The sequence below is a fragment of the Filicampus tigris genome, chromosome 8 (genome assembly GCF_054856515.1).
Source record: "Filicampus tigris isolate MCC_2025a chromosome 8, RoL_Ftig_1.0, whole genome shotgun sequence".
In the NCBI taxonomy this organism is placed as follows: Eukaryota; Metazoa; Chordata; class Actinopteri; order Syngnathiformes; family Syngnathidae; genus Filicampus; species Filicampus tigris.
The window spans coordinates 27759289-27786235 of record NC_141224.1 but is presented as its reverse complement, the minus strand read 5'-3'; the positions used below and the strand labels follow the sequence as shown (position 1 = coordinate 27786235).

Genomic DNA, 26947 nt, shown 5'->3' with positions numbered 1-26947 from the left:
ATAATGGATGGATGGATGGTTTTCAGCACTAGGAGAGAGAGGGGTAGAAAGGGAGGAGAGGGAACCTGGAGCCCCCGAGAACACAGGCAACTCACGGAGAAGCAAAATATGAACAGTGGCTGAAGTTAAAAACATCCCATCCAGAATAAAATTTAAGATGTATGCTGATAATTATGTATTTTCTCCTCATCAGTTGACCACATTATCATCATCGATTATCTATACTATACTAACTATTTACTGTTAAAAAACGTTATGAATTGATACTGATTTTTATGATACTGAATTTTTATCTTCTTGGTAATAAAATAGCTTGTATTTGATAACACAGAGGTAGATTATTTATTATTTTATTATCTATTAGTTATTTAAATGACTGAATGAATATTTTTAATGACTGAAAGATGTTTGTATGTGGTTGTTAGTGGAAAGGGAGAGAGATAAAGAAAAGGGAGAGGAGATGATGGTGTAAGAACAGGAAGAGTGTGTGTACTTTATCAGAAATAAATGAGTAAAAACTGGGCACGGCATAGTAATAGTGTTTTTGCTAACCACAAAGTGTAATGTGCTGTTCACAAATGGGAATTGACACTCCTGAGGAGTGTTGAATGATCCTAAATCACTTTAAGTGAAATGAAAAAAAAAAAAAAGAACCAGCCAGACACTCTGAAGCTCTGAACCTAAAATCGTCCCTGCGTTACAGTAATATATCACATTTAGGCAGTAACCATGTCATGTCATGTCATCTTCCAAACCGCTTATCCTATATAGGGTCGCGGGGAGTTGCTGGAGCCTATCCCAGCCGTCAATGGGCGAAGGCAGACTACACCCCGAACTGGTCGCCAGCCAGTCGCAGGGCACACATAGACACTGTCACTGAGCGGGAATCGATCCCACGCTGCCCGCACACAACTCAGGCGTGTGTACCACTACACTATCAGCGGACTAGGCAGTAACCAAGTAATATAATGAGTTACTCTCAATTTTTTTGGTAATATTACAGTTACCAAGTCTGGTAACACGTTACAAATTCCACAATCCGAATTCATACAATACAATACAATACAATTCTATTTGTATAGCGCATTTCACAACAGCTAGAGCTGTAACAAAGCACTTTACATACAAACAACAAAACCACAATACAACAAGTGGAATCAATAAATTAACATAAAACACTATGAATAGATTCCGGAAAAAGAGCCAGCAAATAGCGTCTTCAACTGAGTTTTAAAAGTGGACAGAGATGGGGCTTGCCTAACATCCCATGGTAGGTCATTCCGAAGGGAAGGACCAGCAGCCAAAAAGGCACGATCCCCTCTGAGGCTCCACTTAGTCCTCGGCACCTCGAGCAGCGCCTGGTCCACAGACCTGAGGCTGCGGCAAGGTGCGTACGAGTGGAGGAGCTTGGAGAGGTACACCAGGGCCAGGCCATTTAATGACTTGTAGACAAATAGGATAATCTAAAATGGAACCCTAAAATGCACTGGGAGCCAGTGAAGGGAGGCCAGAATTGGTGTTATGTGCTTGATCTTCCAAGCTCCAGTTAGTAGGCGGGCAGCAGCATTTTGGACCAACTGGAGACGTTTGAGAGGCTGACTCCAAAATAAAGTGTATTACAGTAATCTAGCCGAGATGTAACAAAGGCATAGATGACTGTTTCTAAGTGCTGATGGGAAAGAAAGGGCTTTACCTTAGCCATCTGTTTAAGGTGAAGCTGGAATTTACAACAGCGCTGATTTGCTGGTCCAATTTAAGATCATTGTCCATTTTGAAACCCAAGTTTAAGACTGTTGGCTGTAGATATGACGCCAGGGGGCCCAGGTCAACAAAGTGGGATGTAGAAGAGCCACTGGGACCGAACACCATAACTTTTGTTTTTCTTTTCATTGAAATTTAAGAAATTCAGTGACATTCAGGCTATGATGTCCTCTGGGAAGGACAAAAGTGGTCTTATGGCGAAAGTGTCATTTTTGCTCAGCGGGATATAGATTTGACAGTCGTCTGCATAGCAGTTGAAGGAAATACCATGTTTCTGAAGGATGGAACCCAGTGGCAGCAAATACAAAGAGATAAACAATGGCCCCAAAATAGAACCCTGTAGAACATCATACGATAGAGGGGCAGAGCAGGACTCAGAGGAAACTAGACTAACAGAAAAAGTCCTGCCAGCCATATAGGATCTAAGCCACTCTGGAGCTTATCCAGAAAGGCATCTTATTACCTCGCTTAGATGATTTGAACAAAAACAATCAGAGTTGCTTGCCACTCTGCAAGCATCACGTAGTAAAGTTGAACAGAGTTGAACAGAGTGCCCATTTAGACTCCTTTTCAATCATTTGTTTGCTTTCACACGATAAACAAGTGATGTAATGGCTAAGAAGCTATTGTTTGAGACACCAATCACTGTCATGGTTTCATAAAAATAAAATGCAAAACCTACTCAAAATATAAGCAGGAAAAAAAACTAGTAAAGGCAGTGAATAAAATGAGTTTGTTTATTTTCTGCATGACAAAAATGTAAAAATGTAATTTTTTTAGGAACGTGAAATATCACAATCATATCAACATCGCTGCATTCAACAACTATATCACACATTTTTCCCACATCGTGCAGCCCTACTTTACATTACATAACAAAATAAAATACTACACATTGAATTATTTTAAATGTATGATGATGGCAGCTTACCACATGGCAGAGCAGTCAAAGTTGATCAACAGCCATTTGTGTGGGTTCATGTTGAAAGAATCTGCAAACTGTAAATCAGACACAGTTAAGAAGCAACCATCAGACTGTTTGCTAAGATCAATTGAAACTATCAAGAATCAACGAAACATTAAGATAGTTTACAAAGTTTGCTACAGATTGTTTTCATTTATCACAAGTGAACAATATAATGTCATCAGCATACAATGATAGCTTGTGAGAGCTGATATACTATAATCTGATATACCCAAAATTAATGTATCACCTTTAGTTAATTCTGCTAAAGGTTCAATCCTTATAGCAGATAAAATTGGCGATAAGCGATACCTGTCACGTACTAGGCATTGGCAATACCAGTGATTTTGGATTCGATCTGATACCAAGTAATACTTGACCAAATATTGCAATATCTCAAAGCTGCGAACAAAACCACGTGGGCTGTCGCTGCGCTCACACTACAGGGAGTGCACACATCAGTTGTACCAACTTCAAAACTATTTTGGTACCACTTCCATGTCATCTTGTTAACAGTCGCATGCACTCCATGCAGTGCTTATGAGACGTGGTCCTTCACCCTGATCGCTTTTCATCCAATCAAATGCGTTTACAAGGTTCTGGTGGACTGGACCAGAGCCAGCAGTCTGTTTTTGCCAAGGCAGAAAGCTCTTTGCCCTTGGCAACACATAGTGAAAATTCTGATTGGATGTCAATACAACCTTCTAAATTATAGATTAATTAATACATTATATACATATGTATGAATAAATTGCAAATATGGATACTACGGATGTGCGCGACTAGTCGTTTAACTGCCTACGATTTATTAAACGTTTTGTATTTTATTAGTCGGTTAAACAATGCATTAAGTATCACGCATCTTGTTCCTCACGTCTCTGCCTCTGTCAACAAGCGGAGCACCAAGAGGGAGAATTGCTCCCCTTCCCCCCGCCCACACGTACACATAGTAGGGGGCGGGGACACTAAGTTTTGGGAATAGTATTTGGAAAAGTAAATTCTGAAGATGTCGAAGCTACCACGAAAAAACCCCAGCACCGTTTCACACATCGAGGTGTTTCCTTTGGATGTGGTTTCTCATCGCTCCGGTAGAGTAGTTATGAGCACGTTTATGCTGAGCCTACAGGTCGATGATGGCGGAGCCAGGCCCGGTGGGCATGGCGGCGGGGCCAGGCAGACGAGCATGAGAGTGTTTGTTCAAGGCGCTGTGATGCTCACCGCACAATAAAGATTACCCAACTAATTTGTGAAATGACTACCCGCGATATGCTGCCGCTTTCTTTTGTTGAGGGCAAAGGGTTCTAAGAATGAATGCTGTATATCAAGCCTGAGAACACGGTGCTAAGTCGCAAAACAATCACGCCCCAACTCGAGAGTAACCACAACCAAATAAAAGAGGAGATGCTACGAGCGTTTGAGCGGGTCAACGACTGTGTGTGGCCATAACTACAGACGGATGGACGTCCATAGCCACCGATCTTAGATGACTATAATGTGTCATATATGGACAAAGGACATCTCCGCAGCAGTGTGCTTCAGACATGCGCCTTGGAAGAAAGACATACAGCTGAAAACTGCTGCTCACCTGGGTGTGATGGGTACGTGGGCACTAGAAAATAAAGTCGTCGCCTGTGTGCATGATAATGCCGCTAACATGGTGCTGGCGAATGAGACCCTTCTGGACTGGGAGTCAGTACCATTATTCATAATAAATGCCATGCATTGCATTGGCAAATGTATCAGAAATGTATTTCTCTTTCTTTTTCACCTTTGTTCAGTCATTTGTTGTTACATCAATAGAATTTAAATTAACAAACTGTCCTGAATGTTTGGGCTAAAATAGCCCCTAAATACACAAAGCATTTGCATTGTACATTTTGAATTCAATATGTATTAAATTTCAAGTTTTCTTGCTTATAGACAAGTCGACTAGTCGCAAATAAAATTTGAGACTAGTCGGCGGGCAAATTAGTCGAAATTCCCATCCCTAATGGATACCCTACCTTGAGGATCGATACTAAAAATTTAGCACTCTGGATGGGAATATCGATATTTTGGTATCGATTCACCCATCTCTATCACGTACCTCTTCTTAAGGGCAAACTTTATGACATATGACAATTAACACATACTCTAGAAATGGGATTCATGTATAACACTTCAAACCACTTAATAAAACTTTCATCAAAACCCTCTTAGCTAATACAAGTAACAGAAACATCCAATCTACTCGATCAAATGCCTTCTCAGCGTCAGGGCTGAGAAGCATAGACAGGTGCGGATTCTCTCAGGCTGTTGACATTATATTTAGGGTATGTCAAATATTATCTACCCGTAACCTTACGGGGATAAATGCCGTCTGGTGTGGGTTAATAAGTTTATTAATAGTCTTCTTAAGTGTCTTTGCTAAAATTGCACTTAATATTTTAAGATCATAAACGTATGGATCTATATGAGGCACATTTTGCGGGATCGTTTTGCTGTATCTGTCCATCATGTATGACCGAAATGATTGCCTCTGCCCATGTTTTTGGTGGCTCCTTAAAATTTAGAGATTAAACACCCTATGTAAAAGCGGAATAAGTACCTGAAAATATTTATAAAATTACCCGGGGTACGCGTCCGCGCTTGGCGCCTTATATTAATAAATGTAATTTATTTTTCACTAAAGCTTTAGATTCATTTTCATCCAGTTTGGTAAAATTATTATGATGTAGGAAGTGTTTAATCTTATTTACGTTGTTAGGTATGGGTTCTGAATCATATAATTGCTTACAATATGTAGAAAAAGCATTAACGATGGCCATGTTTTCACTAACAAGTTGATTTTATATATTTTTTTGATCAGGAAAATGAAAAGAGTTGCCATTTTCTATTCTAACCATTCATTTTGGAGAAATTAGGAAATAAGTAACTCCATGAATAACGCCCCTTGCGTTTTATCCTTGTTTGGCCTGAGTCACGCGAGGAACCGATTCCAAACTCTCCATTGAAAATGATTGTATTTTTGTTGCTTGTAACGTCCAAAAACGGCGATCAATTGGCACCAAAATTTATGTGGACATCCCTACTAATGCCCACTTCAACATATCAAAAGGATTAACCTCTCCGTGGCTGATTTATATGAGAATGAGGAAATGTGGAAATCAGCAGAGCTACATAGGCTGGAACCAGCATACACCGCTTCTTTGCTAAAAAAAAAAACAAAAACAACACTGCTTCTTTGTTGATCGCGGTTAGGGCGGGCGAGACATCAAACACCAGTCAGGATATTAACAGAGACTGAATGGGAAATGAGACGTGCACAGGAATGGATGAAGAATGGCCCCAGATTTTCGAATTACAAGGCGCCGTCCAATTTGGAAGGTAACAGCCGAAATGGCACGTTCCAATGCGGCCACACTCGGTGCAGTCAGATTCAGCCTCTCTAGAAATGTTTGTTCGCTGTTCGATGAGGGCTTTTGTCACAGCGCTTCACTGTGGCGCTACACTAGTTTAGCGTCGCTAAATGTCCGAAATATAACCAGATGGGGTTTGTGTGCGCATTCATGCTCTTGTCCTCTTCATCTTGTGAAAGTGGCAATCGCCACGGTATTTTTGATTTTGTGGTGGTGATCATGACGAGATCATGTTTTATTTCAATAAATCCAAACTATTGTGCAGAACACTTTTATACTTTCACAGGTTGAAGTGGACAAGAGTAGTAATGTGCATTTGCATTTTGGTGGCGATCGGTCGCCGCTTTAGACAACAGAACTGTCAAAGCGAGCAATATTACCGCGCATGCCTTCCTCGCGTGAGGTAGACCACTGAGACCGAAAAAATAACATAAGCCACGCCCCAGAAGGGGGCGGGGAAATTTGTCGTAAACCTAATCACAAAAAAGACCTTAAATCACTACAGAGTCTTTTGGGGGGGAGGGGCACTTTGGTACTGATGTCATTTTTACATGCAAAACTATTATATAAGTGCCAATGTTAAGCTCATCCCAGTGTCCCTTTAAGTATTGCTGTGCCATGTGACAGCAGGTTCCACGATTTGGGACATACAACCTTCTGGCTCGTCCTAATAGCTTGTAATTTTCTTAACTGTAACGCAAGTAATCCACTAGATTTATTACCTCGTTCATAATATTTCTGGTAAGTAAATCATTTAAATCTTGTCTACATTTCTTAAATTCCTGTAGCGTAGTGTCGCTATTTGTTCTCTTCAGATCACTTTCTAATTCCTTTACCTGTATTATTGCCCCTTAAAACTGTGTTTTCTATGTCCCATGAGATAGAGGATTGGGTGGGGAGGGGGGATGGGGTACACAATCAACATCAACATTAGTGCCTTTTTTCTTTTTTTTAAATTCCTCCGTCATATATATTGATCAGATCCAGACGTATATGGATTTTAGACTTCCTCTTAAACAGATCACAGCAAGTAAGAGTGAATGGAATTTTATAGAGCCCGTGTTCGTGTTCAACCGGTTCACCTCAAGCGTGTGTTTTGTTTGCACTTCTTTACATTTTATACACTAACGCAGACGTGTCCAAAGTCCGGCCCGGGTGCCAAATGTGGCCTGCGGTCAAATTTTATCTGGCCCGCAGTCTCTGTCATAAAATTAATAACATCTGGCACATTGACAAATGTATAAAATACACTATGACTGCAATTCCACATTTACACACAAGGGGGCAGTAGCACACCAACTCCATAACCTTGTATGACCCTTTCCGGACAGTTTCTAAAATGGCGACAATAAATAAAAAAAGGAAAGTTGACAGCGAGGGCCAATAATTTAAGGAAAGGTGGAAATTGGTCTATTTTCTCACTGAAATACGCAACAACAGTGTCTGCCTCATTGGCACGGAGACTGTTACTTAATTCCCTGTTTTCAAATGTAAAAGTTCAGTGAACATTTATTTTTAACAATACAATATGCCATGTTTCAAATTAACCCTGGCCTCTACTGGTGAATATATATATATATATATATATATATATATATATATATATATATATATATATATATATATATATATATATATATATATATATATATATATATATATATATAGTGTAATATCTGTTGCTTGTTTTGTGCATGTGCTGGCTGGGCCTATGGGTAGTGAGTGACGTCATAGCGAGGGGACAAGAAGTTGAGGAGGGAAGTTGGAAGGGAGAGCGGATTGAGCGGATGGGCATTTTTACTCGGTCTTGTCTCGGTCTCGGACAGTGCGGAGCGGGCCTGACATTTTTCATGGCTCATGACTCAATTTTAGAGTATGATTGCATAATTGTAGAAGTTAAATAACTTTGCTTAGAGTTGAGATTTGTTTCACTGTAGTATTTCAAAAAACACAGCAGAACTAGCTTTTGTTGCAAACATAATGGAAAAAAACATTTGGTCATTTTGTTCTGTTTTTTTGTGTGATTTTTCTATATACAGTCTTGGTCTTGTCTCGGTGTAGCGATATCTCCAGTGAACAACTTTACAAGCCTCAAGAAACGTCAATCTTCATCATCATCATCATCATCATCATCAAAATGACCCTGAGGTGTTTGCAGAGGCGATTTCAGTTTCTGAAAGAGGGCTTGGTCAGCACCACCTCCCCATCCCAAGTTTCTCACATTCCAAAGTGACGTGACACTCAGAAAGGAACGGCGCGGGGGCTGGCAATGTCCTTTGTGCGTTACTGAAAAGCCCATTAAAACCTTTACTCTTCTGTGTATGCAATTTTGAGAATCACTTGTGTTATATATTATATATATTGCAAATGTGTTTTCATGTTGTGCTTCATGTCTGATTGTGTTCGTCAGTGGGCGTTATTTACATTAATGAATTGGGAGAACAGTTACAGTTTAGAATTACAATTTGACAGTCTTCTGAATCCTTTGTGGGTGATTCATTGAACATTTGTTAGGTTTGGTAGGGTGGCATACATGGCTCAGTTGTACAATGGTCCCCCATGAAAAGGGGTTAAATTCAGTTTAGTTAAGCCGCATGACCAACTTTTCATAGAGTTAACACTATCTAGTGTCATACATTTTTAAGTGCTTTTAATTTTTTGTTTTATTGAATCCTATTATCTTCTCATCCTTTTCTACTCTTCCCACCGTAGTTAGTTTTCTTACAGCGTATTCCTCCCAATCCCCATGTAGATTTAGCAAGGTATTCACCTCATAAAACTGGATTGTGTGTTGTGTGTGCTTTAATAAAAGTATCGGTCTTGTCTCGGTCTCTCTTCTTGATTATGTCTTGGTCCCGTTGGTGTGGCCTTGACTGCAACACTAGTATTCAATACTCAAAACAAGATGGAGGAGATAATTTCACTAGGGTTGAGACAATAAATTGTGTTAAGATGCCATTTACAGTGCGTATTGTTTTGGAGCAAGGGTTTATTCAAAGTGACCAACACCCTTTCTTCTCTGCCTCTATCTTTTTGGCCTATCTTTTGTAATATCCTCCCCCTCTTGCACCAAATGCAATAAGATCTGCAGTAAATGGAAACAACAGACAGTTGCCATGCCGCCTGATGCTTGTTAGTCCATCACCCCTGGCAACCAACCGTCCATCATCCACAAAGGTGTTTTTCTCTCACTCTCTCTTTTTTGTACCCCTCACCCTGTTTGTACACCTATAAAATATTACTCCAAACAGCTCATATACAGTATTTGTCTATGTCAGCTGCTCTTTTTTAAAAACAAGTCCCTAGGTAATCACTCCGGCCTTATCGCTTCGTTTCTGCACAGCTTGGGAAGTTGCAGTAGCGTCGCGGCAGTAAAAAGCACACACAGTGCCGATTGTTGCTCTCAATGTTCCTTCTACTTGACATTAACATCATGGAACGTCAAACAAGAACAAAGAACATTCAGCATGCAATCAAGTGTTTGATTTCATGTGATGAGTGATATTTCACACATAAATTGTCATCAACAGATTGTTATTTATTGCCACAATAATACTTGCACAGGGGTGCATGCTTCTGTGTTTCCTGATTTAACCACATTATCCCCACGCACATTAAAATGGTTTGACGTTAACTTTTTCATCACTAGCCACTGTGGCTAGTAGTTTTCCAGATTTAGTAGCCACTTGCCATTTTCACCAGCTACAATTTTGCTGCTGATACGCAACCAGCTTCCATATTCTGTAAAACAGGTCGAAGCACTTACTCCCGGTTCAGATGACTGGTGGAACACTATAGGAGCCGAACAGATACAAACCAACTATAGAACTATTCAACACTACACAGGTTTTTGTTTTACACAAGATGTCTTCAAGAACTGCCAAAGTTGACCATATGTTCACATGCATCATAAATAAATTATATGTGTGTTTAATTTTTTTCCCAAAAGCACGAGGCCATAAAGAAAATAAAGTTCAGCTTTAAACCATCATGCAGCAAGTAAGCGTAATAATACTGCGTTCACACCAATCGCGGATGAGCGTTCCGTTTCGCTTTATTCGCTTGCGTTTCTTTTGAAACTTGAAACCTGAATGCTGAAGCCGCTCATTCGCACACAGCGCAAGGGGAGGGGCTTTGCTTGGTAATAGACAGCATTTTTCAACATTGCAATCAAGTAGCCGACACTATGCTAATGCAAACAATATTGCTGTCTTGGTAAAGTTCAAGAACTGTAAAAAAAAAGCCTCCGAGTGAATACACAGCTGTGTGGCTGTGTGTGACATAGTATGCCTGATGCTGATTGGCTGCTGCGAGGCGAAATAGCAAAAAAAGTTCATTTGTTCACTTGTTTTATATGCGGGGAAATGGGTGGATTTTTGGTGCTTCGCTACAAAAACAGCACATTCAATGACGAGCGATGTTTTGGAATGAGAGGATTTTGAAACACACAGACAGAAGGGGGCGTTATGTATATATGTATATATATATATATATATATATATATATATATATATATATATATATATATATATATATATATATATATATATATATATATATATATATATAGTATGTATTTTTTTTATCACAAAAAATGTATTCATGTACTGTAATGACAACTTTTCTTTAACTTGAATACTTAGGTGTGTTATAGGCTTTTGCTGCTGAGTGTTTAAAGATTTCAGTGTCTTAATAATTTACTAAATTAAGAGAACTTTATTGTTAGTGTATTTTTTATTCTGGTGTAATTTCTTAGAATATCACCCGAATGTTTCGCTTTTATTTATTTTTTCTAAAAAATGAACATTTACTTATCATCTTTTTAAAAGAAACATATTAAACAAAAAAAACACCTTTTTTTTGTACCGAAAATATACCGAACCGAAGTTTCCAAAAAAACGAACCGAACCGAAATGTGATTTAGTGTACCGTTACACCCCTAGTATATACTGTATATATAGCATGCATTTTGTTTTCTCATTATTTACATACCTCAATGCCATTCAACAAAGGCCGAAATTCAGGACAGATAAATGCACTCCCAGCATACGCAGCATCAACATGCATCCACATGTTTTGCTCATTACCTGCAACAACCAACAAACAACATTATTGATCATGTCATCCATTGCGTTGACTTGTACTGCAATAATAACACTGTACTGCAACAATTACACAGGATATTGTATTGGCAACATTTGCACATGCAACAATTAAACAGGATATTGTATTAGCAACATAAGATAAGATAAGATAAGAATGCCTTTATTGATCCCACAGTGGGGAACTTTTCATTGTTACAGCAGCAAAGATATAGGTCACACAGGGGCGGCGGCATAATGTGGCCATTAATGTATAACATTGACGGCAAATATTTAGGATCGAACCTATGTAAATATACGCAGTAACATGTGTATATACACATGTATATACACACCAACCTACATCTACATAAAAAATATGAGGAACACTCATTTCGGCCTGTACATAGTACAGAGGAAAAAATACTCCAAGTAAGTGACAGTGCTGCAGTGCTGTAGTGAAATGTAAGGAACAGCATTGGATAAAAACAAAACTAGACTAACAGTAGTGGGGAATGTTGAGTATTGCACGGTATTGCAGTAGTGGGGAATATTGGGAATTGCACGATATGAGCTCAGGTGCAGGACTGCACAATTGCACTAATGTCCGCCAGTTTGTAGAGCCTACACAATGTTCTTGTTAAAGAGTCTGACAGCAGCAGGCAAGAAGGAACGGCGGAATCTCTCCTTTGCACAGCGAGGGTGTAACAGTCTGTCACATTTGCACAATCTCATCCGATCAGATGAATAGCAGTATGAAGCTTTCCAAATCTACCTTTACAAATTTTGTACAATATGATAATAGCGCATATACAGTACTTGTCAAATCAATACCTCTCTGACAGAAACCTACAGCTCTTGTACTGAACATCATTAGCTTCTGAAAATGTGTTAGTTAGTTAGTTAGTTAGTTAGTTAGTTAGTTAGTTAGTTAGTTAGTTAGTTAGTTAGTTAGTTAGTTAGTTAGTTAGTTAGTTAGTCTCATTTATTGTTCACACAGTGGAAATTTGTCTTAGGTCTCAAATACAGAAAGAAAACAGGTCAACAACAAACGGACCAGCATTTACACGCAAAACATGTTAAAGGCAAAATGCAGGACAACAGTGACATACTGTATTCATTAACGAGACATATTATTCTAAGCCCTGATGGCATTTTGGAATAAAGGAGTTTTAAAATATATTACGGTTTGCTTTTAGTACTTCATAACGTCTACCGGAAGGGAGGAGTTGGAACTCCATGTAAAGTGGGTGAGAATGTGAATCATTTGCTATCTTACTTATTTCTTTAATATTAAGATTACCCTACCACACTGCCACATTAAAGCTTAAGATTCCCTCTATGAGGTACTAAATGTGTTGCAGCGAGGCAAAATACAAAAAGCCATTGTAATTACATCCAAGGTAACTTACATATAGGCCCCAGCTCATAAATATGATCAAACGCACATGATGCGGTGGTACCAAGCGTTGCACAGAACTAGAAGACAAAAAATGACAATGAAATGAAATGACAATGATAACTTCCTGTTCTCATTGTCATTTCACACATTTGATTAATATATGTATTCTATACAGTCCGAATAAACAAACAAGCTCTTGAATAACATTACTGCTTTGTGGACTAGGTTAACACACTTTGAAATATTATGTTAATATTGGAAAGACACCTCAGGGTGTGCAAGGTTCTGTAAAAGCCCTTTGAGCATTTACTTGGTATCCTTGATTTTCAGCTTTCGGTCCAGGTAATAGTGTGCTCTTTGATCTCAGTAAAGTAAATGATCTCAGTAAAGTAAAGTAGAATTACTAGGATGCAATACTAGCCAATTAACTTTGCCTTACTAATAATGTTTTTCCACCACTGCCTTCCACTACTGTATGAAATGTGTGCTCATTAGTAGGACAACTTTGGCATTCTGGTGCTAGTAGGCAGAGCTGGGCACTTGACCCTTTAATGGCGGTCTGGCCTCCGTCCGTGACCTGGGTACCCTTCCGACCTCGTCCCTTCGTCCTCATTCATAAAAAAAATAGCGTTTCCGACCCCGTCCCTGTAAAACGGTTACGTCCTTACATCCGCCCCCATGCAGCCCAAAAAACAAAAAAAGAAACCGTCCATGCATGATGTCGTGGGAGAGATGCTAACGGCAGGGGTTTATTTAACGCTCATTAGCTGTCTAAGAAGTGAGAGTTGTAATGCAACTGCTTTATTTAACTGCGGTCATTGTTCTTATGACAATGCAGCGGACGTGAAAGAAGTCAGTCTCTGAACGGATGGGCAGAGATAACCGGTCCAGGGAGCGCTTCCATTAGTAAGTCCTTTGGGTTGCTGATTAGCTCGCAGGCTTCCAGAGCACGGACTGGAACTCCCTCAGTCTATGTGTGGGGAAATAAATCGCGCAGGAGTAGTTTCAGTGCAGCTATGATCAATTGAAGTCAATGTAGTTAGCGCGGGCGGGCGCGGTTGCATGCAGGGCGGAGTGGATGATGCGTTTGGAGCGGTGGGACGCGGAGCTAAGCATCAAAAATCCGCCCATTCGGCACGGCTGAACAAATTGACTTTTTTCCCTTTTCGGCAGCAAATCAGCATCGGGGAGTACTGCGTCACACGCAGCATCCTGTACATTCTTGTGGAGAGCGCAAAGTGGAGTAAAGATTATTGTTGCGGTTTGTGGACATCCCGAGCTATCTGACACGGCCAGTTATAACTACCGGGACAAGAAAAATAGAGATCAGGCTTGGAGAACCATATATCTGGTGTGTTTTGCCTTTCCTTTCTTTAGTTGTTGTTTTTTTTTTTTTTTACAGCTGTTGCACTTTACCAAGATAGCAATATTGTTTGCATTAGCTTTAGCACAGTGTCGGCCGCTTGGTTGCAATATCTAAACTTTTTTTTGTTTTGCCAGATGTTGTCTACTACCAAACAAAGCCATCCCTTCTCCAACGTGCATGAATGAAGCGGCTGGCCTTCAGGTTTCAAATTTTCCGTGGTCAAACACTAGGCTCCTTCTTCTCCTTCTTTCCTTCAACTCGTTCTTCTTCTAATTCTTCCTTTTCTTCTCCCCTCCATGTAGACCAAACGTGTGCAGTGCACAGCGTTCCCGCATGGGTGTTCCCAATGCAAGTAAGTACACTTAGTTGGGTAACTAGTGGCGCAAGTGTTCGGAGGGAATTTTTGCCCATTTCGCCGAGGTTGAGATGAACTTTAACGATTAGTGGGCTGGACTAAAATCCACCTCCGCCCTTGCTCGTGCTGTGGACACGTGTCGTATGCATTAAACTTTATGAAACCACGGCTATGGATGGCACAACATAAAATGACTTCCCAGGCATGCTGCTAGTTTATAGTTGTGTGCGATATAATCTCTTTGGTATTGAACTGACACTGACACTGATACCAAATTGTGCCTGCTTGGGGCAGAGACAAAAGGTGCAAAGGTTTCTCTAGTTCTTCCTTCTTCCCTTGGTATTTCTGCAGCTTTTCGTGTTCCTTTTTCCGAATGCTGCTATCATTCGAGATTGCTACTTCTATCACACACGCTGTCTTCTGATGTTTATCCACATAAAACATAGTCGTTCTGCTAGTATGGATTCTATGCATGCAGCACTTTCACATTCAGAGTGCAATTGCATCTGAACTTCTAGCTCGCATGTCAGTGCATAGTGTCAACATGGGAATAGTGTTAAAACTCAAAACTGAGTTGACGCGGAACATAGCATTGGCTGGAGGAGCTTCAGTGTCTTTTAATCTTTGAACAGTAAAAACATTTGTTGCCATTTCAACCTTGAAATATCACTACATCCTGTTGAATAGGTTGGAAAACTGGGTTGGTCCTATTTAGAAGGCCAGAGTTATTTTGTTACAATTGGCACTTATGAATCTGATAGATTGCCTATGACCTGTGGTGTGCCCCAGGGTCAGTTATTGGTCCGCTTTTGTTCAACTTGTATATGCTCCCTCTGGGTCAAATAATACAGAACTTAAAAATTAATAATCACAGCTACACAGATGATACACAACTTTGTGTCTGTGTCACCAGACTGTAGCCCGACGGACTAACTGCGCCAGTGTCTGGAGCAAATGAACACCTGGACGAGAAGAATTTTTTTACAATTAAATAAAGAAAAACTGAAATTATTCTGTTTGGGAGTAAAGAAAAGAGGGTCAGCATTTGTAAATATCTTGAGACTCTGGCTCTTAAAATCACCAACGAAATCCGTAGCCTTGGATTGATAATAGACTCAGACCAGACTTTCAAAAGCCATTTCAAAGCTGTCATCAAATCAGTTTTTTACCAATTGAAAAACATCAACACAGAGATCTGAACAGATCACATTTTAAAACTATTGTTTACAAATCCCAGAGCAGTTCAAGCCCAGAACACATCTATGATATTTTGAAAGAATATAAACCCAGCAGGGCCCTCAGATCCAAGGACTCAGGTGAGCTAGTCAAGACCGGAGTCCAGACTAAACATGGGCAGGCAGCATTTAGCTGTTATGCTGCAAAAAAAGTGGAACAAACTGGCCGTGGAAATTAAACTTTCACCAAATGTAGACACCTTTAAATCCAGTTTAAAAATATTTATTTTCTCATGCGCCTACGCATGAAATCCGCACGGAATTATTACTGTATATTTTTTTTACTTATCTTGCTTTTAATAATTTTAATCAAATTATCCTACATGATTTTGATTTTTGTAATTCTTAATGTTTTATTTCTCTTTCTGTAATGGTTTTGATGTTTATGTAAAGCATTTTGAAATGTGCTATACAAATAAACTTGCCTTGCCTTGAAATGTACTAGCACTGAACTATTGAATATAGTCATTAAATAGTACCCTAGTCACTGATGGTGTAGTGGTACACTCACCTGACTTGTGAGGGGCAGTGTAGAGTTACTTCCCACCAGTGTTGGGCAAGTTACTTCCAAAATGTAATATATTACATATCACTAATTACTTGCATGTCAATGTAATACGTTTCTTTACAATATTACTATATTTGTAGAGTAATGCGTTACTAAGTAAGTTTAAAGGGGCAATGTATAGAATGTTTCGATTTTTCAATGATCATTTATTTTAAAAAACAACTATTCATTTCATCCATCCATCCGTCCATCCAGCCATCCATCCATCCATCCATCCATACATCCATTATCTATACCGCTTATCAACAATATGTAAAAAATATGCTCTATCACATAATTATTTTCATATAATCGTAGGTGAAGTAATCTCTAATTATATTACATAGGGCCATCCATGCTTCCATCTTTGTGCTATGGATACTCGAAGGAGACAAACTTACGAACGTAGTTCCTAAGCATCATGACTACTAAATGTGTAACCCAGTAGCGAAAACGTCATATTTTATTTCAATGCACCATTTTAGAATGAAAAAAACATTTATTTTGATAAGAGGAAGTGTGCATCTTCTCTGTCTTACTTGATTTCCCTTGAGGAACGTCACTTAGGTGACTGACTTTCTAATTGGTCAAAGTCAAGTTGTCCCGCCTTCTCGAATCTCGAGTTTACCTTGGCTTTTTTGTTTTTTGTTCTTTTAGGCGGCGGCAAGGTGGTCGACTGGTTAGCACGTCCGCCGCACAGTTCGGAGGTCGTGGATTCGATCCCGGCCCCGGCCTCCCTGTGTGGAGTTTGCATGTTCTCCGTGGGTTTTCTCTGGGTACTCCGGTTTCCTCCCACATTCCAAAAACATGCATGGTAAGTTGATTGGACTCTCTACATTGCCCCTAGGTGTGATTGTGAGTGCGGATGTTTGCCTCTGTGTGCCCTGCGATTGGCTGGCAAAAAATTCGGGGTGTCCCCCGCCTACGCCCCGCGACCCTTGTGAGGATAAGCGGTATCGATAATGGATGGATGTTCTTTTCCGCTTGGATGCCCAACCAAATGATTACGTGACAATATCTTATGCGTGCTGTGAGTGAAAACATGTTAGAGTCGATGTAAATATGACCAATATTGAAATGATGATTGGGAAATGTTTTATTTTAAAAGTGAGAATCCCAGCGGGGACCGAGGATCCGTACAGTCCGAATGTGTTCATGCTAGAACGTCGTCTTGTTGAGTCGCTAGGTGCTACGGCGTAAAAACGACAATGCTAGGCTAACGAGAAGCTAAAGTTAAGCTAATGTTAATCGCGAGTGGTAATATACTGCTTATTTGCTGTGAGAAACTTGATTGTACTCGTTTTAAGGTATTTCTAAAGCAAGATTTAGGTTGACAAACAAATGTGTAACTTTTTGGCAAATTATATGACATGTGGATGTTAAATGCTCATTTTGATGAAATGTGATTTTAAAGATGAAAATTGAATTTACTCAACCTGTTGGCAATACAATTATTCCTATGTTCAAATGATTGGTACATGTTAATCATAAAACATATGATTAATAAGGAATTCAAGATAAATAGAGAAATGTATTATTGTTACTGCATTGGTTAATTTCATGTGTAACAATGATAGTTTGGAAAACATGCATGTATATGAATGACGGTTATCAAATGTGAAATTTGGATGCAGTATTTGAGAAATTGAGAACTACTGTGAAGCTATAGCGACTGATAAGACTGCAAATTGAAAATACTTTTATTAGCTACATGCAATAATATGACTATTGTTTCGTAGGCTAGATTTTTTTACCTTGGTACTAATACTGTAAAAGAAGATTCAAGAGAGGATGAAATCTCCTTCAATGGAGATGGTGAGCCTGTGCCCAGAACCACAACTGTGATAAGGAAGCCTTCTTCTCTACTCTTTGAGAAACATCACGTGGTGGCAAACCCAACTACCACTATTACACAACTTCTTCAAGGACTACATAGGATTACAAAAAAGAACATTGACTGATTTAAAGAATGAATATCACTGGACTCAGTAGGACTTTGGGATTATTTTTTCAATTGTGAACTATGGTATCACATGTACCGTATTTTCCGGACTATAAATCACATTTTTTTTTTTTCATAGTTTGGGTGCGACATATACTCTGGAGCGACTTATGTGTGAAATTATTAACACACCTACTGTATATCTACTGTATAATACCTGTATATCATTTCACATGTTATTTTAACCCACAAAGTAACAATGATAAATCCTAAAAGCTTTCTAACAGTGAAGTCATTGCATGAATAATTTAAACAATTAAAATCTAATATTTTGTTGAATAAGTAATTAAAATAACATGATAAAAGACAATTTGACTGTCTATTAATTCATTTATACAAAATAGTGTCCTGTGCCTTTAAGACATTTGCCATGCCTGTGGTCTTGCGTCAGTCACACAAAGGAGACGAACAGAGAGATAATTACGACCGAATACATAAATATTTTTGGAGACTTGGGAACATTCTACATGGTCTGCGATAAATAAAAGACTTATTTAATCGATCTACGACAGTTTTGGTGAGTTTGATGTTACCTTTCTGTAACTTTCTTGTAATGCGACGTGTGGATGTTAGCTAAATGTTACCATCATAGCTCTGTGTAAATTATGTGGACAAGTGCACAATTATATTATTTGATTTATATGGACACATTTATTTGCGTTACGCGACGGAGACAACTTGGCTTCCAAGGGGAGGGGGGATCGTTGTATAATGTAACGTAAGCTTATCGTTCAGCCTGTTGTTGCCTCCATTCTATTTTTAGTTTGTAGAGGAAAATGTTACTAAATCAACAGCACATTTGAATAACGTTATTAGTTTCCGAACATCACGTTGTTTCATCTTCATTGTCGCGCTGAGCATGTTTGTGCTTGCCGAGTGGCTGAGCGCCCACGCTCCTCTCGAATCTTGTAACCACAGCTGCCGAACGGCACATTTGAATCACGTTATGAGTTTACGAACAGAACGTTGTTCAAAAGTGCTGTTAGTTTGTTGGTGTGGACGAGACAAGCGAGAGGCTGCGATGATGCCCACTCAATCAGCTCACATACACTACACAAGTGGAAAAAGTAAGTCCACTCGTTGGTCGATCTCGCGCTGGGAACCAGTCACGCGCCTTTTATGAGTGCCTGCGGGTATGTACAAAGCCTCAGTCAACTCATATATTTGAAACAATGCGTTTTTCTGCAATATAGCTGCCGATATGGCTGTTTTGTTTCATTTTTAATTTGTTAGGAATGCTTCTAAAAAAATCTGCGATGCACTGAAAGTTGAAGCGCAAAGTATCGAGGGATCACTGTATACAATTTCATAGACTTTTTAAAGTTACTGTATTTTTTTCATTATAAAGAGAGTTTTAATATAGTTAACAATAATTGTAACTGTTATTGTATGTATTTTTTCATCACAAAAAACGTATATATGTACTGTAATTTAACTTGAATACTTAGACGTGTCATAGTCTGTTGGTCATGAGTGTTTAAAAAAGTCAGTGTCTTAATAATTTATAAAATTAAGAGATCTTCATTGTTAGTGTAGTTTTTATTCTGGTGTAATTTCTTAGAATATCACCCGAATGGTTCGCTTTTATTTTTTCTAAACAATGTACCATTCACTTACTACAGCTTTTCAAAATAAACATTTAAAAAAATAAACAAATAAAATCAGTTTGTTTTGTATTAAATACAATTACACCACACACTGCTGAAGAAACTGTTGGTAGGCTTGCAACGTATGGTCTCTAGGTTGGCACCGTAGTGCGTGTGCTTCAAAATGCACTCCATCTTAGGTCGTTGCATTCTATTAGTTGACCACCAGATGGCATTGTATTCTGCACATTGTCCTTTTAAGTTACTTTTAAGTAATGTGTTGTTGTTTTTTTTTAAATGAAAAGGATTCATTTATTGAATAATGATTTAGAAACTTTAAAAGGAAAATGCAAAATTTGCTCCCGTACTGCAGCTAGTAAAGTTAACTTGTAAACAAGCCTATTTAACTATATAGGGTGGGCTATAATATTAAGTGTTTCGCCTGTACAGTGGTACTTATACTTATGAACGTCTTTCCATACGAAATGTTTAAGTTACGAAACACCTAAACAGGAAAATGTTGCCTCTTGTTACGAAAGAAATTTCAGGATACGAAAGGAAAAAATACAATACAGTATGGGCTGCAACTCGGAGTTCCAGAGTTTACACAACGCAACATACTCATAGCTGCTCTGCCAATTTCCTATTATCTCGCATCTTCCTGGCATCCCATTGGCTAAGAGGGACCTCTACTGTTTGTGTCTGTGTGCGTAGATAGACAGGTAGATAGATAGATCTACTCTAGATATGTCTATGCAGCATCCTCGTCATTCGCCACTCTGCTATGGACCCAAAATAAGTGATGGAGAAACGAGGAAAAGAAAAAAACAAGAGTTGTTTAGTCCATACAAACAAAGCAAGAGATGCATTTGGTTGATCTCGCCAAAGAGTATGACCATAATGTAAGTCGCCACTTTATTAAAACAAAAGGAAGCCATAAAAGCTCCGTCCGAAGGCCTCACTATAATTTCAAAGAGGAGGTCGGCAGTGAACGATGATATGGAGAGGTTGTTACTTATATGGAGAAAGAGTTGGCTGGTGACCGAGTACATAATTTGCGAAAACGCAACTGTCATTTTTAATCACCTCCTGAAGGAGGATGCAAGCAAGGGAAGTTCGGCGAAAGAACACCGGGAGTTCAAGGCGTCGCGCGGGTGGTTCGAGAGGTTCAAAAGGAGGACTGGAATTCACTCTGTTGATCGGCATGGTGAGGCAAGTAACCACAAAGCGGCCGACGAATTTGTACAAAAATTCAAACAGTTGGTGATTGATGAAGGCTACTGTAAGAATGATAATGTATTTTATTATTCATGTGTTGGATTCTTGTGGACAAGGCCTGTTAGCTTTATTAGCTTGTGGGTTTAGCTTTAGCTTTTTCTAAATCTACTCCCAATTTGCTTGATGTGCTTTGCTTCCACATATGTATGCTAATGGCTCTCACACACACACACACACACACACACGCCGACACACACCCACACACACACACACACACACACACCCACACACACACGCACGCACCCACACACGCACGCACCCCCCCCCCACACACACACTTTGACAAAACAAGTTCATAGTGTTCCAGCTGCTTTCGCTCCCCTTTCCCTTAGAGATGGAACACCTTTGTAATCAGGGACCCCGAAGAAAATAAAAAGAGAGGAGGCGCGGGAGCCGGGCAGAGGGTTTTAGGAACTGTAATCGTACACTTCCCTGCGCTCTCCTTGCAAGTAAAAAGTCAATATTGTTGTCGAGTGTCTTCTCTCCGCATTGTGTGCATTGTTTACTAATGTCTCACTTGGTGTGAACCTGACAGCTACGTTGCACAGCAAGTTATTAATTGCGACGAGATGGGCCTTTTTTGGAAAAAGATGCCTCGCCGTACCTTCATTACAGCAGAAGAGAGGAAAATGCCAGGCCACAAGCCCATGAAGGACCGCCTTACGCTTGCCCTTTGTGCCAATGGCAGTGGGGATTGCAAAATCAAGCCCCTGCTGGTGTACCACTCCGAAAATCCCAGAGCATTCATACCTCACAAAATAATAAAAGAAAGACTTCAGGTGCTATGGAGGGCCAAGGCCTGGGTCACCCGTCAATTTTTTGTTGAGTGGGGCAATTTGGTTTTTGACCCTGCTTTTAAGAGGTATTTAGAGGAAAACGATCTCCCCTTCAAGTGCCTCCTCGTTCTTGATAATGCCCCTGCCCACCCACCTGGCCTCGAAGATGATATCCTGGAGGAGTTCTCGTTTATTAAGGTGTGGTACCTCCCATCTAACACCACCTCTATCCTCCAGCCCGTGGATCAAGAACTAATTTCAAACTAGAGAATGGAATTTCTGTAGAAATTAAGTGTGAAGGCGAAGGAAGCTGAATGGAAACCGTGGAATGTGTTGGAATGAAGTAGAATGAAGTTGAATGACCTTGAAAAAAAATCAGAAGGAAAACAAGAAAAGAGGAAGTAAGGAAACAATGAAAGAAGGAAGTCAGGTGGAAAAAGAAGGAAAACAAAGAATGATGGAAACAAAGGAAGGGAGGAAGCAAGGAACCAAGATAGCAAGGAAAACAAGCAAGAAAGAAAACAAAGAATACAAAATAGTAGAAAGGATGAGGCAAAGAAATGAGGAAGAAAGGACACTAGGAAGCAAGGAAGGAAGGAAACAAGGAATATCGAGAAGGAAGGAACCAGGGGATGAAAAAACAGGGTGTCCCAATACTTTTGAACAACATGCCCAAGATGGCTGCCGCACTGGGGAGACCTCGGGGTGAGTATCCCCAGTCTAGCTAATGTCCCTGCCCATGATGGCCGCCGCACTGGGGAGACCTTGGGGTGAGTATCCCCAGTCTAGCTAATGTCCCTGTCCAAGATGGCTGCCGCACTGGGGAGATCTCGGGGTGAGTTTCCCCAGTCTAGCTGAAGTCCCTTCCCAAGATGGCCGCTGCACTAGGAATACCAAGGGGAAATGAATGGTGAATAGTTTAATTTTTGTGGTTTTAAGGGTGAATGAGTTGTATGTGTGAGCAATAGGAATTTGGGGTGTGTTGAAAAGCTTGACCAATATGAGTTGAATGAGATGAATGTTGTCAATTTCAAATTGGAATGATGTAAATGTGAATTGTTGAACTGGAAATGAATGTTGAAATTGCGTGGCTTTTTTAAGGGTGAATGAGTTGAATGTGTGGAAAGTAGGAATTTTGGGGGTGTTGAAAAGCTGAGTGTGAGCTGAATGAGTTGAATGACTTGAATTTGTGGAAAATGGAATGGTGTAAATGTGAAAAGTCTATTGTTCCAATGGAAATGAATGGTGAATAATTGAATTTTTGTTACGTGTTACATTTGTTACATGTTTTGATGCATTTTTATGCTTCATAAAACATTTATGTCTGAATATTGGGGGGCTTGGAACGGATTAGGGCATTTACATGGAAAACGCGGCTCTTCTTACAAAATTCTCTACTTAAGAAATTTCTTCCAGAACCAATTAATTTCGTAAGTAGAGGTACCACTGTATTTAGAGGCGTCTGTTATTTTTCAGTCAGATGCCCAGTAGCTTGTAACATATTGACAGCGGAAACTGTTATGAGAGCTGAACTTTCCACCTAAAATGTATTAATGTGTTTCCCTACATATGTTCCATTGTCTTATTAGTGAGGACAAAGAGCATACTAATACATGAACTCTAAACTGCATATCAAGGATATGGAATAAATGCTCCAACAGCTTTCCACATATGGTGGCATCCCAGGCACATTGTGATTGTCAACCCCGAAAGTGGTTGTGCAACTTGAGTAAAACATTAGCCCAAACATCAACATGTACTTGAATAAGTGTGTGTCTTACGTAGAAAGGGATGAGTCCCGCTTCTTTGTCCTTTTCCACTATTGTCTTTAGCATATCACCTGTGACAGTATAAGTGCAGCCTGTCAGGATTTTCTTCATCATCACGCCTCCAATAAGACCTGCCCGCTCCACGGATGAATGAGACTATACAGGGGAAACAATGAGAGAGGTGCAAACAATGACAGTAATTACAAACAACAATCAACAAATCGTTGAGTGTTCAAACATGGAAAAGGTCGTGGGATGTTTTGAACCATGGACTAAAAGTATTTTTGTTTGACAAGTGAAAAGTGCATTGGGCTGAAGTTGAACGATTTATCATTTTTGGATGGTGATTCCAGACAATGAAATCATGTGATCGCTGAAGTTGATGTTTTTCCAGCGCTCCTGACTGACCCAGAATCTGGTGTGTCACATATTTCACACATGCATGGCTGTGACAGGTCACGCAAACCAATCGGCTCCGAGCTGGTTAAAAAAATAAATAAATAAAAAAAACAAGCTGACGTTGCACAGCTGCCCATCCGCCTTAATTTGAGAGCGGCTCGCAAAGCGGGAATGCCAGGCGCTAAGCTAACTTTCTCCGCCAGAAAGCACGTCTGTGCACTTGCTTGCTGATGCAGCTAAACATTATCCCCCCGTGGTGCGGAACCTCTCTTCTAAGTAACAAATTCTTGCCTCCGTGGCGGCAAATAAGATACACTATGGCCAGGGGTGCACTTTTTTTTTTTTTTCATGGGGTACTCACATAAGTACCGGGATATATGGGTGGGCGATATATATCGTCATCGATATCATCGTCAATCTTGCTTTCATGATTTGTAATTTTACATTATCGAGTATTAATACTGCCTCGAAAAGCGAGTCAGCCGATGGCTGCAAAGTATAAGTAAATGCTGAAAATCAGTGTGCATTGGAGGAAGGAGGAGGAAGTGATAATCATTCGCAGAATCAGCGGGCAGGGCCCGGTCATGTGGCTCTGTCCACACTGCAGCCGAGCTGTTTCAAATATGGAAGAGTGTCGAGCGGGGATTCATAGCGAGGCACGAGTCCACGTTGTCTGTAGTCTGTAAATGGTTTGGAGTTGACAAGACTGACGTTGGTGCGAATAACACTGTTGCACCACGAGCCATATGGATTACAACAGGGGTGTCCAAACTCGGTCCTCAAGGGCCGGTGTGCTGCCTGTTTTCCATCTATCCCAGCTGCAACACACCTGTTTCAAGAGATCATGATTGTTACCAAGCTTCTTCAGAGTTTGCTGATGAGCTGATCATTTAAAGCAGGTGTGTTGCCGCAAGGAGAATTGGAAAACGGGCAGGAAAGCGGCCCTTGAGGACCGGAGCTGGTCACACTTGGATTACAAGGAAAACTTGGCGACCGCGCAAGCACGCTAGATAAAAGCTTGAACACATACACACTCAGAAAACAGTTGCCGCAAATATAGACGTACACACACAAACTCAGTACTTTTGCGAGCAAGTCAAACGTGACAGCCTGGATGATTGGTTAACATTCAATTTACACGCTTATAGTCTGCATCATTCATAACTAGCCTGTATTCCCGAGGCATGTTGCAGAAACTTTGACGGTTTATTAGTGTGACGCAAGGATACATCCAAACATGAATAAAGTCACAAGTATATCACAGTGATGAATGGGTGACAAAATGCACTTTTTGGTAAATTGCAGGTTTGTTATTCAACTTTATTCTGAATACGGTGGCCAATGTATGAGAATGGGTGTTGTCTTGATGACATCTTTTTTTTTCTCTCTCGCTGGGTGACACAAAAAGAAAGATAAATAGAACTTTGTCTTCATTTATTTTATAAAACACTTTTGCCCATAAAAAAAAAAAAAATAAATAAAAAAAATCCACCCCTAATGTCTAATATGGCCGTTTAGGATTTAAGAACACAATTTAACGCAAATTAAGGCAGGATACATTCTTATTTTGTAATTGGTACAGTGTATACATTTCAAGTTACCCTGCCAGACATTTTGAGTTTAACATTTTCTTAAAATTATTTATTGAGCAAAAGTGTCTTCATAGAATAAATGAGGATCAAGTTCTATTTTGCATTTTTTTTCTTTAACTAATGAAAACCTCAAAGTGCAAATTAAGGCACATTCCCTTCCATTGAACATGGAGAGTGCATTACAAAGTAATCTAGGTCCACAATACTGAAAAAGTAAGCCAAGGAACAGCGAATAGGTTGAACTACCAGCCGGGCACTTGTTAGTTTTATTTTTACTTTATTTTTTTTCATAATGAAAAAGACCTTGGAGTGCACCTTCCTTTAAGCATGGACAGCACATTACAAAGTAATCTAGGTAATCTAAGTAAAAAAAAAAAAATTAAAAGTAAGCCAAGGAACAGCTGTTGAACTACCAGCTAATGATAACAGCTGCTAGCCACTAATGCCGGAGACTTGTGCCGTATCATACAATGACAGCGTAATTAACCAGCGGTTTGTTCGCGTCTTAAATTAGCGAGAGGCAGGTTTGCATTGAGTATACAGCGATCCCTTGCTACTCGCCCTTCAACATTCGCACCCTCGGTGCATCACGCATTTTTCAGAAGCATTCATAACAAATTAAAAATGAAACAACACAGCCATATCGGCATCTATATTGCAGAAAGACGCATTGTTTCAAAGGTATGAGTTGACTCGGAGGCTTTGTACATACACGCAGGCACTCATACAAGGCGGTGACTGGTTCCCAGCGCGAGCTCTACCAACGAGGGCACAAGTGGATTTACTCTTTCCACTGTGTACTATATGTGAGCTGACTGGGTGCGCATCATCGCAGCCTTTCGCTAGTCTCGTCCACTATTCAAATGTGCCGTTGATTTAGTCAGAGCCAAGCCGGATGCTTTCTCCTCCGTATTTGTAATGATGTGTTTTCTCTAATAACATTTTGTAAAAATTGGATAGTACAGTATAACAGCTGTGTTTATAGGTCGTGAGCGCAGCGCGCTCCTGGCCGGCCGGCACGAACGACTTGGACATCGGCAAATACAGTGTGAAAGTGTTTGTTAGTTTTGTCTTAGGTTGTCTTAAAACACCTTACCTTAACTACAATCCCGCGTTGCATTTTATCCAAAGGACATTGTTGATGTTATTGTGCAAAGATAAAGTTAATGCATGTTCCCCTCCGGCAGCCATGCTTCTTCTTCATTTTTAAATGAAGTAGGAGTCAACAATGGGAACGAAGAGAAAAAGCAGTGAAAGGAGGGAAGAAGAAGTTTTTACTTTCACTTTTCACGACGACAACAAGCATTTTAAAGTGCAGGATTGGAGAAATTACACTATGGCAGTCTAGTTAAGGTAAGTAAATTTTATGATAAAAATTAAAACTTTTACGTAGTTTTTAGCAAACATTCTGTTGTGATCGTTAGCTGTCGCGGTTG

The 26947-nt window shown here is 39.8% G+C and overlaps 1 protein-coding gene and 1 long non-coding RNA gene across 8 annotated transcripts in view; one reads left to right on the top strand and one right to left on the bottom strand.

Annotated features, from left to right (window-relative positions):
- Positions 1-26947, bottom strand: part of ddc (dopa decarboxylase) — a 120623-nt gene that overhangs the window by 48261 nt on the left and 45415 nt on the right. For 4 of the 7 annotated variants that reach the window (XM_086038623.1, XM_086038625.1, XM_086038629.1 and 1 more), the window contains 4 exons: positions 23533-23676; positions 12617-12683; positions 11116-11210; positions 2693-2760 (listed from right to left, as the gene is read on the bottom strand). In XM_086038623.1, the coding sequence (XP_085894749.1) occupies positions 2693-2760; positions 11116-11210; positions 12617-12683; positions 23533-23676 (374 nt within the window). The remainder of the gene's footprint in view (positions 1-2692; positions 2761-11115; positions 11211-12616; positions 12684-23532; positions 23677-26947) is intronic. The other 3 variants (XM_086038627.1, XM_086038628.1, XM_086038630.1) reach the window with 3 other exon arrangements.
- Positions 1-26947, top strand: part of LOC147144201 (uncharacterized) — a 46372-nt gene that overhangs the window by 8877 nt on the left and 10548 nt on the right. The window contains exons 3-5 of the long non-coding RNA XR_015087910.1: positions 14275-14324; positions 16767-18628; positions 26699-26864. This is a non-coding gene — a long non-coding RNA (uncharacterized LOC147144201). The remainder of the gene's footprint in view (positions 1-14274; positions 14325-16766; positions 18629-26698; positions 26865-26947) is intronic.